Source organism: Ceratina calcarata, unplaced genomic scaffold, assembly GCF_001652005.2.
Source record: "Ceratina calcarata isolate Rehan_Ccalc_2016 unplaced genomic scaffold, ASM165200v1 scaffold403, whole genome shotgun sequence".
NCBI lineage: Eukaryota > Metazoa > Arthropoda > Insecta > Hymenoptera > Apidae > Ceratina > Ceratina calcarata.
In genome coordinates, this window is record NW_017163751.1 from 17,405 (window position 1) to 32,451 (window position 15,047).

At 41.1% G+C, this 15,047-nt stretch overlaps 1 protein-coding gene across 6 annotated transcripts in view; it reads right to left on the reverse strand.

Moving 5' to 3' along the window:
• The window catches only part of sona (sol narae metalloprotease), a 40,063-nt gene that overhangs the window by 5,021 nt on the left and 19,995 nt on the right, over nucleotides 1–15,047 (reverse strand). For 5 of the 6 annotated variants that reach the window (XM_018027193.2, XM_026814871.1, XM_026814870.1 and 2 more), the window contains 9 exons: nucleotides 8,586–8,683; nucleotides 6,315–6,375; nucleotides 5,935–6,143; nucleotides 5,531–5,620; nucleotides 4,173–4,371; nucleotides 3,961–4,090; nucleotides 3,719–3,848; nucleotides 3,496–3,638; nucleotides 1,768–1,823 (listed from right to left, as the gene is read on the reverse strand). In XM_018027193.2, the coding sequence (XP_017882682.1) occupies nucleotides 1,768–1,823; nucleotides 3,496–3,638; nucleotides 3,719–3,848; nucleotides 3,961–4,090; nucleotides 4,173–4,371; nucleotides 5,531–5,620; nucleotides 5,935–6,143; nucleotides 6,315–6,375; nucleotides 8,586–8,645 (1,078 nt within the window). In that variant the 5' untranslated portion in view covers nucleotides 8,646–8,683. Of the gene's footprint in view, nucleotides 1–1,767; nucleotides 1,824–3,103; nucleotides 3,157–3,495; nucleotides 3,639–3,718; nucleotides 3,849–3,960; nucleotides 4,091–4,172; nucleotides 4,372–5,530; nucleotides 5,621–5,934; nucleotides 6,144–6,314; nucleotides 6,376–8,585; nucleotides 8,684–15,047 lie in introns of all 6 variants that reach the window. The other variant, XM_018027194.2, reaches the window with a different exon arrangement.

Sequence of the window (15,047 nt, forward strand, 5' to 3'; positions counted from 1 at the left end):
GTACATAAACTTTTCGGATTGACTGTATAGCCAATACATCCTTAATCGAAATGTTAATGCCACTGGCTTAGTTAGTCGATTAAATTAGACTAATAAAAAGCAGCGACTTCAGCGAGTTGAGTTAAAGCAAGTGTACGAAACGTGTCTTTACCGATGTAATTCGATTTTACAGAGAGTGTGACTGATTCGGAGTTGGAAATTCGATTGTGAACGCGAATCTCTGTCGAAATCAGAACTGAATCATAATTGAAATTCATATGAATATCATAACGTGACTCAATCGCCGATACACATAACCGCAGTTGGAAATTACTGCAACCATGCGGTATTCATATCGCAATTAAATCTGCAACGTAAACTACCTTCTATTTGCGAAATCGTTTCTGTTCTTCAAGTATGGATCAAAAGTATTCTCAAAAGTAAAGACACGTGTGTCAGCTGTTATTGTACCGTCGAACGTTCAGCACCATCGTTAATCTCGTTAGTCAGATATTAAAATAGTGGTCGCAGAATCTCTCCTCAAATATATATTTTTTTTAGCGAACTCCGAGGTTGGCGGAAACCTTGAGGAAAGATTCTAATTGTTATAATAGGCTTCATGCTTCTGTTAATTCACTTGGATCGATTAGCCAAGGCTTTCGAAATACGTGAGCTAAGACAACGTCTACCGTGAAGATCGATTTAAAGATCGGGTTCTCTTCAACGAGGATTACGGTGTCTATTCGTTCGGAAATTAAATTTTCATCGTAGTCTGATCAAACTTACCGACCGCACAGTCCTCGTCAGAGACGCAGCGAGAAAGAACGGAATAGAACGTGTGAATGAAAAATTCATAGGCGTAGCGATAGTAGAATTTACACGTACATATATTAATTGTCAAACGAGGTATCGTTAGAATCGAGAGAGCTCCGTGGCGTGAAAATAATTGTAAACGGTCAATCGGACAAATGCCAAGGTCCGTTCACGCACGTGAAACACGCGCGAACGAATAAAAAGTATAGGGGAACCATGCAAACCGCTGTGCAGAGAGCGAGCCGAGGAAATTTACAAGGCTTTCGATTTTTATTTCCAACGAGGATCTTCTTTTCTTTTGTATTTTTAAGTCGAACGCGTGTGTTCACCGCTTTCGTTTTCGCTCGTATATAATACGTTCACGGTGAGAATCAGGATAGTGAAAGAGAGAGCGAAAGAGAGCGAGAGAAAGGCAAACTTGTATCCGGTATCCCCCAAGACTGACGAAGAAAAGTGAGTCCAGAAACAAGAAAACGCGCATGTGGTAAGCCGCGATAAGTGTTTGCGTGTATAGCTTCGATCGTTTTCGGTTCAGCCTTGTTTGCTTCGGGTTCGGACGTACGTAAGTGTGAAGAAGTTCGTTCAAGCTATTAAAAAAGTGGAGATAAATAGAATATGAGTATACACCAAAGCGACGTAGACGTGCTTAGATCGTTTATACCATTCGAGGCTTTTCGGCAACCCCCCCTGATAATTCGAGAGCGTCAATCGTGACTCTCATAAATAGTAAAAGACCCGAACAGTATAAACTGGGAAATGACTCTCGAGGACTTTTCGCATCTTCCGATCTGTTTTTCAAATCGTTTCCGTGGAGTTACAGCGAAGGGTAATCAGAATGTACAATAGAGAATAAATTAAAAAAAATAAATAAATAGGACGGTTCGCAGAGCAGTGCACACAGATAAATAAATAGGAGACAATTATATATTTTCGGGCCGACAAATCTCGTTCTAATTTCGAATCCGAGAAACGTACCTGCGGTTCCTCTATTGCACACGTCATTCGCGTATTGCCTCCTGCACATATCTAATCTGCAATGTAACAACAAAAAAAGTTCTTCTTTATCAGATGAATTTACAGTCGGCTTTTACCACGTCACGGGACGGTCGTTGAAACAATGAGTCCTTCGAATCTCGACGAACCATAGCCACGACACTTTCGTAGAAAATAATACTATCTGAATGTACAGAATCCACACGGTGCAATATCCAAGGCATGTTTGATCGTCTATTGTATCGAGCACGTGCAGATACTACTTGGTTTAACGAATTCCAAAATAAAAATCACTCAGATATTCAGTGACACAATACGTGCATGAAAGAATGTTGCAGCTTCTTCAAACGTTTTAGTAATTTTGTGTATTCAACAGTATTGATCCACGAGAATCGTCATTAGCTCGTGATAGATAAAAGCAAATACGTCGCGCACACCAGTGGTTCGAAGTCCTCCGAGATCGTTTAGGATACAGCGTGAAATTACGATAAAGCGAGCTCACTACGAGCAGCACGCGTGTAAACAAATCGCCAATTAACGAGCGTTGCGTTTTAAGTGCCCTCGATTTTTTAATTCGCATGGAAGAATAAACGTCTTTACGTGTATCGACTCGGCTGCTGGGAGAAACAAATTACGTGTTTCTTTCGTTATAATTATTCGACACTAGGAATTGAATTTTTTACACAAGCGTATCGATTCTGTGTTTCGATAAAATAATGTTCAAGACGGGTTCTACTGTTGGTATCCACGAGTGGCTGTAAGACTACGTCCGGTAGTGATCAATTAGGATAAATGACGTGTTATAAATTATACGTATTAGTGCGCCATTACCTTTTCAAATAATCTATTTGATACTTTACTCCTCCGTGAGATTAATAATGAATATGCATAGTGTTCGACGAATTACTTCTACTAGAAGCCGTGGAATGCTTCGAATAATTGTCAAATGGATGTTTAACACCATATATACAGTCTACTGACTTGAATCGTCAAAAGAGCATGCCTCCTCGTTTATCAGAATGAAAATTCTTCGATATTTATCAAATTAATGATTCATAAATTTTATTTGGAGAAGAGAGAGAGAGGGTGTCTGCTTTGAACGATTCAGCCCCATAAATCCACCATATGCCCATCGAGGTACGCGTTTATTGCACCGTCAAAAACTACGTGTACAAGCTAGGGTGTAATTATACTGTACAACGGTAATTACGTTAAAAGGAAAGATGCGAGATAAAATACGAAAAATAAAAAGAATAATAATAATAATAATAATAATAATCGGAGAAAGGAAGCGTGATCGCTATGTAATAAACCATACCGGCAGTTCCCTTAGTGCAGCGGCCGCCTTTCCTACGACGGCACATATCATACCTGTTTTGCGAAATAAAAATCAAACAGTAGGTATGAAATCACCAGGCTGCTGTGGTAAACACATTAATAGCATAATCGTCGGGGCTCGCAGAACGGATTTTTGAACGATCCAAAAATGCGTTCTCGAATTTTCACGCATTCTCAAAATTGATCAGTCATTACGTATTCCCCCCCTTTAGAGCTTCATTCTATAATTTATTCGACGCGATTTAAGATTCGTATAAAAATCAGCCCTTTCGCTGCTACCGTTAATACAGCCGTGGCGAAAGGGTCGAACAGAGACGGTCGGGTATTAATCGGAACGCGGAAATGGTGATTTAAAGAAAAGAACACTCTTACTTCGTAACGGCAACGGCGATGTCGTACACCGGAAGCCGTCTCTCTCGGAAGAGATATTTGCCCATGTCGGTCAACGCGGCTGCCGAATCGATCGCGTCCCGTCCGACGCGATTCCTCTCCAAATACGGCGTAGCGTCTCTACCCTGAAAGATAATGTTCAAGAACACCGAGAGTGAAAGTCTTGGGATGTTGGCGCGCGTCGACTGAGAGGATCGTCTTTTACCCGTGATATAATAATCCCCGCGATGCTGATTCGAATTTTCGGCCCCTTCAGCAGCTTGTACCTCAGATCTACTCCGTTCCAGAACGACACGAAGTACCTTTTGATCTGAACGTTGTCACCGCCGTGTAATCTATGATACGAATCGGAAATGCATAATGAAATAATTTGTTGTTTCGTAATTAATTGTTTGTAAATTGTTTTGTAATTAATTGTTTGTTGAGATTTGTCAGGACTTGTTTTACCTGTAACCGTCGTAGTCGACGATGCAGAGGATCTCGGGGTAGATGACGTACGGCGCCTCCCTCTTCGTTCTGGCGGTCGTCGAACGTTTCGTTCTGAACCTCTTGGCCAGACGGTCGGGCTCCATCAGTGCTGAAATCGATGTTTAATCACGAGAAACCGATCTTGCGCGGGATTTCACATTCGGTGTGGTAACACGTGAAAGATCACTCACTGAAATCGGTGTACTCGTCGCCGGTCGGACGAGCCGCTTTCTTGAACACCACATGATGACTCGTGCGCTTCAAGTCCCCTTTACTTTGCGCCACGCTCGGCAGTAGTTCTTCTCCGCGAAGACTCGAATTCTTGTTAACTATTTCTTCTATCCTATCTGGCAGTGGTCGTATCACCAGCTCGGAGCCGATGTCGCCGTCCTGGTCAAAGCCAGGATCGTCAAATACGTTAGACATTTTATGGAACGGGCAAATTTTATTCCTATCGCGATTCGTGACGGCAGGGAATGACTTTAGAAACGTTTCGACTGTTGGGCTGTTAAATAGTTTGCAGACTTGCATGTACGAGCCGGTACGATCACCTTGTTCGATTCGCGATTCGAGAGAAATACATGCATTGGTCAGATCGATGGAGGGAGAGTGAAAGCGAAAGGTCAGGACACGCGGGGTCATATAGAACAACGCTTTTTACGGCATTACGTAACCCAGGCCAACGTTGTCCGTTGTCTTTTAAATTTCATGTCGCATTCTTTTGCAATCGTTGACATTAAAAGTACTGACGAAGCTAATAACTCGGAGCGTTCCTCGAGAGTCTTTATAACAGAAAACGCGATACTTGGTTCACGATCGACGCGAGATGTTAATCGTTTAATCACTGATTAGAACGAACCGATAATTAATCCTCTTCGTTCGCGGTCTATACTTCCGTTAATAGGATTTTAGCAATTTTCGAGACTGGCAACAATCGTGCAATAACTCGGCCCGAGTTTCCTTTATGACTTCATAAGAGATCGAAGTTCCGAGTGAAATTGAGTCTCGGTTGGTTGGACGCGCAATCATTGGGAACAGTTGCCCTCTTCTTTGAGTCACTGTTCAGGATGGACGAACCGATATGGGAAATTTTATTGCTTCTTTTATTCTTTGCCGAGGCAATACCTCGGCCAGCTGCTTTTTGCGCAAAACCGCCGATTATGACAGTCACAGAATGTCAAAATAGTTCGTAAAACTTCGACACTCTTGTAATTCTACAGTTCTCTACGTTTGATTGAAATTGGATAGAATCAAGAGATGATCGACACTATTCGCCACTTGTCTTTCGTCAATTTCGATAAAAATTCCCATTTAAAATCGTATCCAAGTCACGGGACTCAGAATTCTGCAACGTTTTATCATTCTCTCGATCCCAGATTTCGCGAGCATCTCTAATCGTGACCCTGGTAATTATTCCTACCAACGAATCGCGGTATTTCAGTAATTATAGCAAAGAGGGTTCCTCAGCCGGCAGCTCGGTTGACGAAAGACGAGCCGCAATAATAGCGAGAATGTCGAAAGGTGCATTAAGAAAGAATGGGCCTCTTACAACGAGCACTTTCCCATTCGCGTCTCGGTGCAGCAGAATGGATGCCATGTTCGTCGTGTCTTGATAGATGTCACCGATTTCTGTGTCGGCCTGAAACGGGAAGAACAATTAAAACCGCAATGTTCGCAGATGGTCACTTGGACGACGTGACGCGAACTCGTTTGGTCGACAGGGAAAAAAATCACCGCGAGGACACACCGCGTTTTCGCGAATGATGAAACGCGTCGAGATTCGACCTCGAAATTAAATTACGCTAATTAAAAAACGAGACATAGCAAGTTCCGTTGTTTCGTACGAACACACAATCGAAAGATAGAATCCTTTTATACGATTACGAACTTCCGATAATAGATTTGGAAGTATAATTAATATAATTAGAGGCGTTTTTCCCGTTGGAGACTTACATCCGTCACTTTCTCATAATGGAGGCCATCGGGTTGCGACACGTTTTTCGTGACAGTCCACATTGGCAAGTGGTTCGCTGTCAGCAACCCTTCTGTGGGCTTCAACGACAGACTGATGTCTCTTCCGAAGGCCTTCAAATGTACCTCCGGCCTCCCTACGCTCCTCTTGTGCACCGAATGCAGCACAGGCACAACTTCGTACGTTGGTACTGAAATTGAAATCGTGTCTCCTTCATCGATTCTCCCATTTAATTCTAATCGCGAATTTAACGTCCCAGAATCGATCGATAAGAATCCCCAGTGAGAAAACAATGTCTGACAGTAAATCTATGTACTGATGACCGTCTACCGGTATTAAATCTTTGTTTCATCGTGATTACCAGATTCGTGTCCCGTGTGAAACACCGATAGCATCTCTTCCCTTGTCATGTGTTCGTGGATCTGAAACAGTGACGAAAAAAAATTCACCGTCAACGCGCGTACATGCATTCTCTCGTGACGTTGTCTCGCGCGTCACAGAAAAAAAAGGTCCGATGAATTAATATCTCGAAACGTGTTAAATGTCGTGATACATTTTCGCGCCGCGGTGCCGCCGCGATTACTATAGACAGTTGTTCTCCGGTTAAGTGGGGCATGTTGAAATATTGGAGCAAAAATAATCGTAGTACTATCGTGGGAACTATAACGCGTAATAGCAATACGAGGAAACAAAAAATTTGCCACTTTCGATCTCTCATGCCAGTTTGAGACTTTCACTTCTTAAACAGTTATACATCTTCGCTATCGAAACATATTTAATTCGACAAAATCGAGCGTAATTGTACAATGAATTGAAGTAGTCGACGCGTCGTTATTCTTCAGGGGCTTAAATCGTACGATCCGTTCCATTCGCGGCAGAATTACACGCATTAGTAAATCGCGCGGGTTTCATTAAATCGTCTTGGCACCGCGCGTGCGATTGCAGCGGCTAATTCGATTGCGACGATCGACACCCGTCGAAATACATACGGACACGCGCCTAATAGTTTGCAGAACGAAAGGCGTCGAGCTCGACGAATAGGGGAGTTCGGTGAACGACTCCCTGTTCCTAGCTATATTAGAACCACTTGAAAAGTTTTCCAATCGCGAGCCAAGGTCTAGCATTTGTAAGAACACGTACCGTGTCACAGAAATCTAACCGCAATTAACTATCACGCCTTGCAGCTTCTAAGGTCGATCACTTTCACTCATTACGTTAGGAAATTCAATCACGTGCACTGTCCTATTTGCCACGTTTACCGAATCCATTTATTTATTATTACGTTTCTGGCTGCTTTCGATTCGAGACGATCTCAGAACGTCGCGAACAGAATTATATATACCGTATTTCTAATTTTAATCATTTACGCAACGTGGAGTTGCTTTGGTCAGATTCAGTGAACCCCGTTAAATTTCATTAAAATTCGGAACCGTTCCTTGTGACCTACTCCGATGTTTGCTCGACTTTTAATCGAAATTAGTAAAAATGGTTCAGACGTTAAACGTTGAATACTTTTCGCAAACGATACCGTACGATTTGTCTGGTTAACGATTTTAACGAGGTCGCCGCTCGCTAGCTGTCTCGTTCTACATTGGAGAACCGGATTAACTCGAAAAAGATCTGTATCAGCGCGTCGCTCGCCTAATTGTATGCGTACTACGAACTCGCGTCGCGGTCTCCCAGCTGAATGGCAGACAGCTCGCGTTCGCCATTCAACTTTCCTTAAAAAAACGTACGTTTCGCAACGGGGCGGTCAATAAAATTTAATCAACGTCGAACGGTGTGCCGATCTCGTTGCGAGAGTCAAACTTGTTTACAATTGTATTCCGGCCTTGATATAAAAAGGTCGAAATCTTATCGAATTAATCGTTAACACAATACGGTATCTATTGGAAACGCGGCTAGGATCAATTAGAGGATTCTCATTTCCCACGTTACTTTCTTGATCATCAGCCAGTTTCTCAGAAAAGAAATGTTCATGCGCTATCGTCGGTTCCCTTGCGGTCTCATTGTTGAATCTCTATCATTCATTGCAAATATCACGTGCGAATTGACCTTTGGGTAACGAAACATTTCGAGGTTCAGACCGTTTGTACAAGTGTGAACGCGATCATTCGCGGATCTGACTAAATAAATTCACGTCTGTCAAAGTCGAAGTTTGAACAACGCTAATAATTTGCATGTCTACCATCAGAGCTATTCTCATCTTAGCAGTATCCTAAATTCTGTTCATTGACTTTTTTATCAATGAGTAAACATCCACATAAGGAGAGAAATGACACGTCAATAATTAGAGATAGATATAGTATTCAAATTGTCTCTCGATGTTTCATGAAATGAAAAATAGGCGAATTTCTAATATCTTGAATATTGAATGAATCAGTTAGTTTCGTAGGAGCAGATTTTTCAGCGGAAGCCGGTGTTTACGCAGGCTGCCTACGTTCCCGTAATCAGCGTCAAATCAACAATTAACATCGTCTGATTCCGTGAACATCTTGTAATTTCGAGTCAACGGCACCGGCCGTCGCGTTACACGTGTTTCCTTTGTCTCTCGGTGGAAGCTTATGCACGGATCAACAGCACGGCCTTGCCGATCGTTGATGGCACTCGACGACGAGCGCGAGTATCTTACCTTGTGACATCGTACGAGAGGTAGAACGGCCATGCACAGAAGGACAAGGGCACGAATCATTTTGCGTAAAAATATTCCTGATGGGCTGCGTCACATCGCTGAAACACCAAACGATTATCAATCAGAAATCATCATTAAACGTAATTACGATGAATAAAAAAACGAAACGGTTCGTCTAACGTCGGTCAGCATCTCAATTATCGCTCTCGTTGTTCGTGATCGTGAACCGCGTGTTTCAGTCGAATTAGTGAACGTATAAATAAAGAGTACAGTGATTTATTTCCATCGGACGCTGTACATAATTCATCGTCGTTTAGAAATTTTCACGTACTGCCGTCGGGAATGAGCCGTCTTTTTCTTAACAAACTTACACGATGGTATATTACGCGTTAACGAAGGTGGGGCGAAACAAATTGCCCATTGGACAGAAACTGAGATGTAATTACCGCGAGTCGATGAAGAAACCCGCGGTTACATAATTTTCGCTTCACCCGTTGGCGCGGAGATGAAAAAATAGAATAGAAGAAAAAATAAAAGAGCAGTCGAGAGTCTTGGGATTAGCGATAGCTAACCTGAACGATGGGTCCACGCATCTTCGCGATTTAAACGCGCGACGTGGTCGTATCGTTGAACGCGGACATATGCAACGATCCCGGAAGGAAAGTTGAATATCACGTCGAATTAACGCCTACGATCCGCCGCGGTGTGATAACTTTCGATCGTTCGTCGCGTCGAGACAAAAATCGAATTACCACGAAAGCTCGTGTGTCGTAAATGTCAAGAAATGACGATCCTTCAAAAATTATCCAAGGGGTGAAACAGGACGTAATACCTCCTTGTTTGTATTCTCTGAAAAGGAATATGCCTTGTCCAGGAAATTTCACTTTATTATTAAATTACGTTCTTGTAAGAACGTCATCAATCTTAATGTAAGTGAGTGACGTTGCAAATCCTCTGGTCTTTTAAACGAAAATAACAAATTGCAATCCCATACGTACGTTTATCTACTTTAATAAATTTCCATATTAGTTTCATATCGCGGTTCAGTTTTGCTGCATTAAAATTATTTTTAATTTCGTTAATTCCATTACGACCGACGGAATGATTTCGCTCACTGCGGTAATAAAGTTAACGTATTTAATCGATCGGTTCATTGTTAATGATCTTGTTTTTATCGCAATGAAAGCAGAACCGTATTCCGAGTTCCGCACTAATTGAAATCGCGTTAAGTTAATAATATGTTTCGTATCGCGAAATGAAATGAAAATCGAGCTTCCCATCCTGGGAGTTTGCGTATCAAAGTATCGTGGATTCGCGAGCTTGTATATCACGTCTCTGAAGAATTTCAATGGTCGAACGGCGAGAGGAAATTATCGTATTTCATCCTGTTTCAACTATAATAACCGGAAATTCCATTTACATTGAATAGAGCGTATCTCGGGCCGATACCTACGCGCTCGGGACTAGTTTGACATTTGAAAATACGGGAAAGCGAGTGAATCAAAGGATACAGTAAATAATTCGGTGAATTGCTCGAAACGACTAATGTGAAATTATTTTTACCACGGTTTTACGAGCGAGAATGATAATGAAGAAACAGTCGGTACCTACGATAGTACATTAACCAGTGCTCAGCTTTCTATTTGTTCTTAAGCCGACTCTTATGTAATAGAGAGCAGTGTCGTGCCGGTTCCAAATGATTTTCTCTAGATATCATGCCATTTTACGTGCACGCTGTACGTGCAAATATGTTTTACGGATGCAAGCAGAAAAATCGTCGTCTTATCTCCCCTCATCGACTTTCCAACGGATTTTATTCCACTGTCGAAGCACTAATTAAAGAGTGAAAAATGTGTGTTACGTTTCGTTGAGAGGAAGTACGAATTTCGTTGTGAAATTCATGGGAAATGGCAAAAGTAAAGCAAGGTATTGTGTTAGGAGCAACGATTTCGTTCGACCTTCGTCGAAACGGGACAAAAGATGTTTTTCCTACTATGTTCACGAGCCTGTGCTGAAATTTGCACTCCGATGCAAAGCCACGTTGAATCACGAGTTTGTTCCAAATCAGACACGTTTTTTCTGAACGCAAAAACCAGCGTTTATTCATGCACATTTGCATATTTGGTTCTCCTCGGTTTAGCTCATTTATGCCTGGTTTCGGGATTTGTTTCACTGTTATTCTTAATAGCTCGATTCCGTTTTTTATTAAGCTATTCTACGGTTTACGTCATCGTCGACTCTTCTCTAGAGCGCAAGAACAATGACAAACGACATAGAAAAGGTTTTTTGGACAATCGTCGAAATTTAGATGCAATAAGCGATTATTTAAATATAATCGAGAAAAAGCTTGTAAATATCGATGACCCGATCGACGTAAAGATCGCCTGATTTAATCCTCGTGAGAAAGATGTTTCCTCGTCTCCGAACAGATTCTCACTTTCGTATTTCAGTCACGGACGCAGGATGCAATTTTGAAAACAGTGCGATCGAAATTTCTGTCGACAGATTTCGTATGATTTTACTCTGCGTACGTACGAATCTTTGAGTGTACGAAATTCGCAGTGAAGTCACGTAGTATTTTATTACGTGTGACGGGAAACGTTCCTTCGGAATTCCCTGTGGTTGTGACGCAATTTTTTAAATACCCGAGTCTCAATAGTTTTTAAAGTCAAAAGTTCATCCGATCATCGATGAAGATTTATTACTCGTATCTTTACGTCAGTGAAAGGGTAATCGCTCCAGTACATCGAAGTTACGAGTAATTACGACTCTGTTCACTTGATCGAAGAATCACAAGTCGGTTTATAAAATGAAAAATCATGAGTACGAAACAGATATTCAATTTGTGGTCCTCCTTTTGTTGTTTCGATTTTGCACGCTGACTTACGATGATAATTAATTAAACTTGAAAGAACGTCGAGGAACATGATCACGACTAAACGGGGATATAATTTTTTGTCAGACTCGGCTAATAAACGTTGTAAATTTTTAAGGGACCCGTGAAATATGAGAATGTGTCCCGAACGATCGTATCCAGTTATGTTGATTTCACATAAACTTTCATGATTCCTGGAAATCGCGTCCCGTCAGTGAAATGAACGGTCCGCGAATTATTGCGAAATCAGTTTTTTTATTCGCGACGTGTTTGATTAAAAATACGTATTCATTCATCAGAGAGAGGGACGAGCATTGTCAAACCGATTATCCAATCGTGCACGAGAAACCGAGAGTCACCCGTCTATAAATAATACGAAGTATCATCGTAAATTGAATTTTAACAATATTTATAGATCGGCCGCTCGTTATGAAAAATAATCAGCTATTCCAATTAGGGAGATAGATCTCGTCGAGTAACAACAAAGAACACTAATTTGTTTGCTAATTGCTAAAAGCTAAAGGTTACGTTTAGCATATTAAAAAATATTCCTACGCGACACGGTGTAACTTTTCTATCATAACTTGAAATTATTTCCGTAAAAATTGTAGTAATAAATTCTATCTGACCTATCGGTTGAACGTGGAAACTGGAGTTATTAATTGTGTGATATTTTCGCAATGCTATCGACCTTTTTATAAACGCGAGTCATCTTATTTTCCGTGTCGACCGTGTAAAATACGCGTCGTTCATAGATTCTGGATCATGTAACTCTAATCGCCGGTTGTAAATCTCGGATGGCAGCGTCTTGAAAAAGGCGTATAGATATAAATGGCTGTAAAGGGCAACGAGTTTTCCAGCTCGGTTTCAAACGAGTATCCATCGTGAAAAACAATCAGGGATTTAATAATATTTTCTCGGTGATTCATAATTGATCGCGTTCAGTGTTTGAAACCGTTCCGAGTCTTATGAGTGGCAGCGCGCGTTACTTTCTTCTCGTCTTAAATATGCCTGAATAGCAGGAAGCAATGGAAAGTTGTTGCGTTGCCACGAGCGAAACTTGAAAAGCGAATTGCCGCGGTTCGAACGAGCTCAGCTATTCAGGGGCTTAGAAAAAAAAAAAAGATTTCTGGGTGAAATTATATCGGCTGATATGTACGACGGCGTTTGCATGCGAGAAATTCTATCGCTTTTACTCGTTGCCGGAACCGTTCAGATCGATTATCAAATTGATCCAAACGATTTTCCCTTACCGAGATTTATGCGAAACCATAATTCCAAGTATTGATTCTGGACACGAACGATTATTATCAATCCAAGATTCTGTATTACATCGTTCAATTAACCATTTCATGTCGCTTGTTCAAATTCTGTATCATAAACAATTGCGAAACGTGTTTCCGTCGTAAAAGGGATTTTAAATTTATTCGACGGTAAAAATTTGTAGGGAGAAACGACTGATTGGGTCGCGACTCGTTCGATCACTTTCTTTGCAGTTCACTTGCTCGTGTCTAGAAGGAAGTAACGAGAAATCGTTCCTTCCGGTTGGAAGTCTGGTCAGGACGAACTGCACCGACAAGTAAGACCGACGGTTATGGTTAGAACTTATTTTTCTTTTATTGAAATCAGTATACTGGTTGCAATTAACTCGTTCACGCACGCTAGTCAAATGCGATTCTTATCCGTGATCGCACTTCCCGATTCTCAATGCTCGAGCATTCGACTAAACTTAATATCAGTTAATTTATCAAAATACTATATTATATATATAACGAAATCCTAAAATGATCAATACTTTAATTGCATTTTAATGCCCTCCGAATGAATTGAAAGGCTGTTTCCCAGGCGTCGTGACCGTGTCTATTGTCTCTTTAACGACACGTTTCCAAGAACGAGACCAATCTTCACCGATCTTTCGATCGAACGAGATAACTTGATTCGCGTCCTTGATTTATTCATGTTCTCTCCGAGGCACATTCGATATCCGGCTATAACGCAGTGCACGTATACCGTTTCTTAATTCGCGATGTGAAACCGAGAATAATCCACGGAATGCGTAAAACAAAAAAATTAATTTCCATCAACCTTGAAACGGGTTGCACATACATTTACGTGTGTAAAACACGCGTACACACAATTGATCTCAATTATTCTTTATTCATCGGAGAGATCCCACCGTGCAACAAAGGGATCGACGTATCCAGTCCTCATGTTTAGTCATATAAAAATCATTTACATAACGCGAATTGAAATGACAAAGAGAGATATTTTACCAGCGTGTCAAGATATCGTGCTATATGGACCATAGAACATTTTCATTAGTATTCTTTACGTAACGAAGGCTATAGACGTTCTTACATAAAGGATTAATCGCCATTCCAGGTATCACGACTGTACTCGCTCGTTCCCGTATGTTTCACGGTCTCTTTATTCGTCCGATAAAGGTTCAGTTCCATTTACGAAGGACTAAGTAGTCGCCAACTGATTTTTAATGCCGCTCTTCTTAAACAGCCCGCAAGGTGATGATATTCATTCGGTGTTAACGTACTCGGCTTTCTCTCATATCGATCGTCATTCCGCATTCATAGGTAGTTATCCTCGAGGCTCCTCATGTAAAGTCGACACGTTTTGCTCTCTTTACCACGGCAAAGTGTACCTCGGTTTACTTTCATTGGTATCAAGTTCAATTTGTTGACCAGTGACTCCTGTGTCGACGACGTTTTTATCTGAGAGTCTCTCGATACAAATGAGTATAAATTATGTACTCTTGTAGATACGTTAAAGCAAGTGCAATTTGAAAATTGTTTTCCTTCACGAGATTCTCTCTTCTAATGAGACCAGGCGAATTATAGAGTATTTTAAATTATAGAGGCTGCTTAACAGATCGCGATAGCGAGCGAGTGAAATATGATGTCTATAAGTAACTCTAATTAAACCGATTCGTTATCGACTCGTTTTCACGTGGGGTAAAAAATATTATTGAATAATGACACAGTCTCGGTAAACAATTAACCGAATAAATTTGTACGAACTTTTTGTTAGCTAATTATAATTAATTGACAGCTACGTAGATTGCAATCGCTTTGCTTCGTAGAACGAAATACATTAATTATGTTGGAACGTCGATCGGATATTTCAGATCGTCCCTCATCTTCGGTCCGTCTCAGGGACACGCGTTTAAAACCTGCGCGACGCGTAAGTACACACGCCGGTAGACACGCGGTCGGCTCGCGATCATGAGAATTTCATTACCTTGGTACATTTTTCTCGATCGTCCCGTCGTGCGACCGTCACGCGGACTCAAGGAGCCCGGAAATCTTTTTATTGGAATCTTAAATAACCGTCATTACGCCGGTGATACGAAACCCTGACAAGCAGAAATGCGCTCGGTGTTAATTTATGGAGATACACGGTTCAATTAAAGTCTATGTCACGTTAATCAGATTCGTAATAGATTTATAAGGAATTGTTAGAAACTACAGGGAAACAAATGATGGTCTTCAGGTTTAAAATCAAATCAGGTTTCAAGAATTAAAAGACAGTTTTATTAAAATTGATATCCTATAAATTTAATTTCATATAAAATT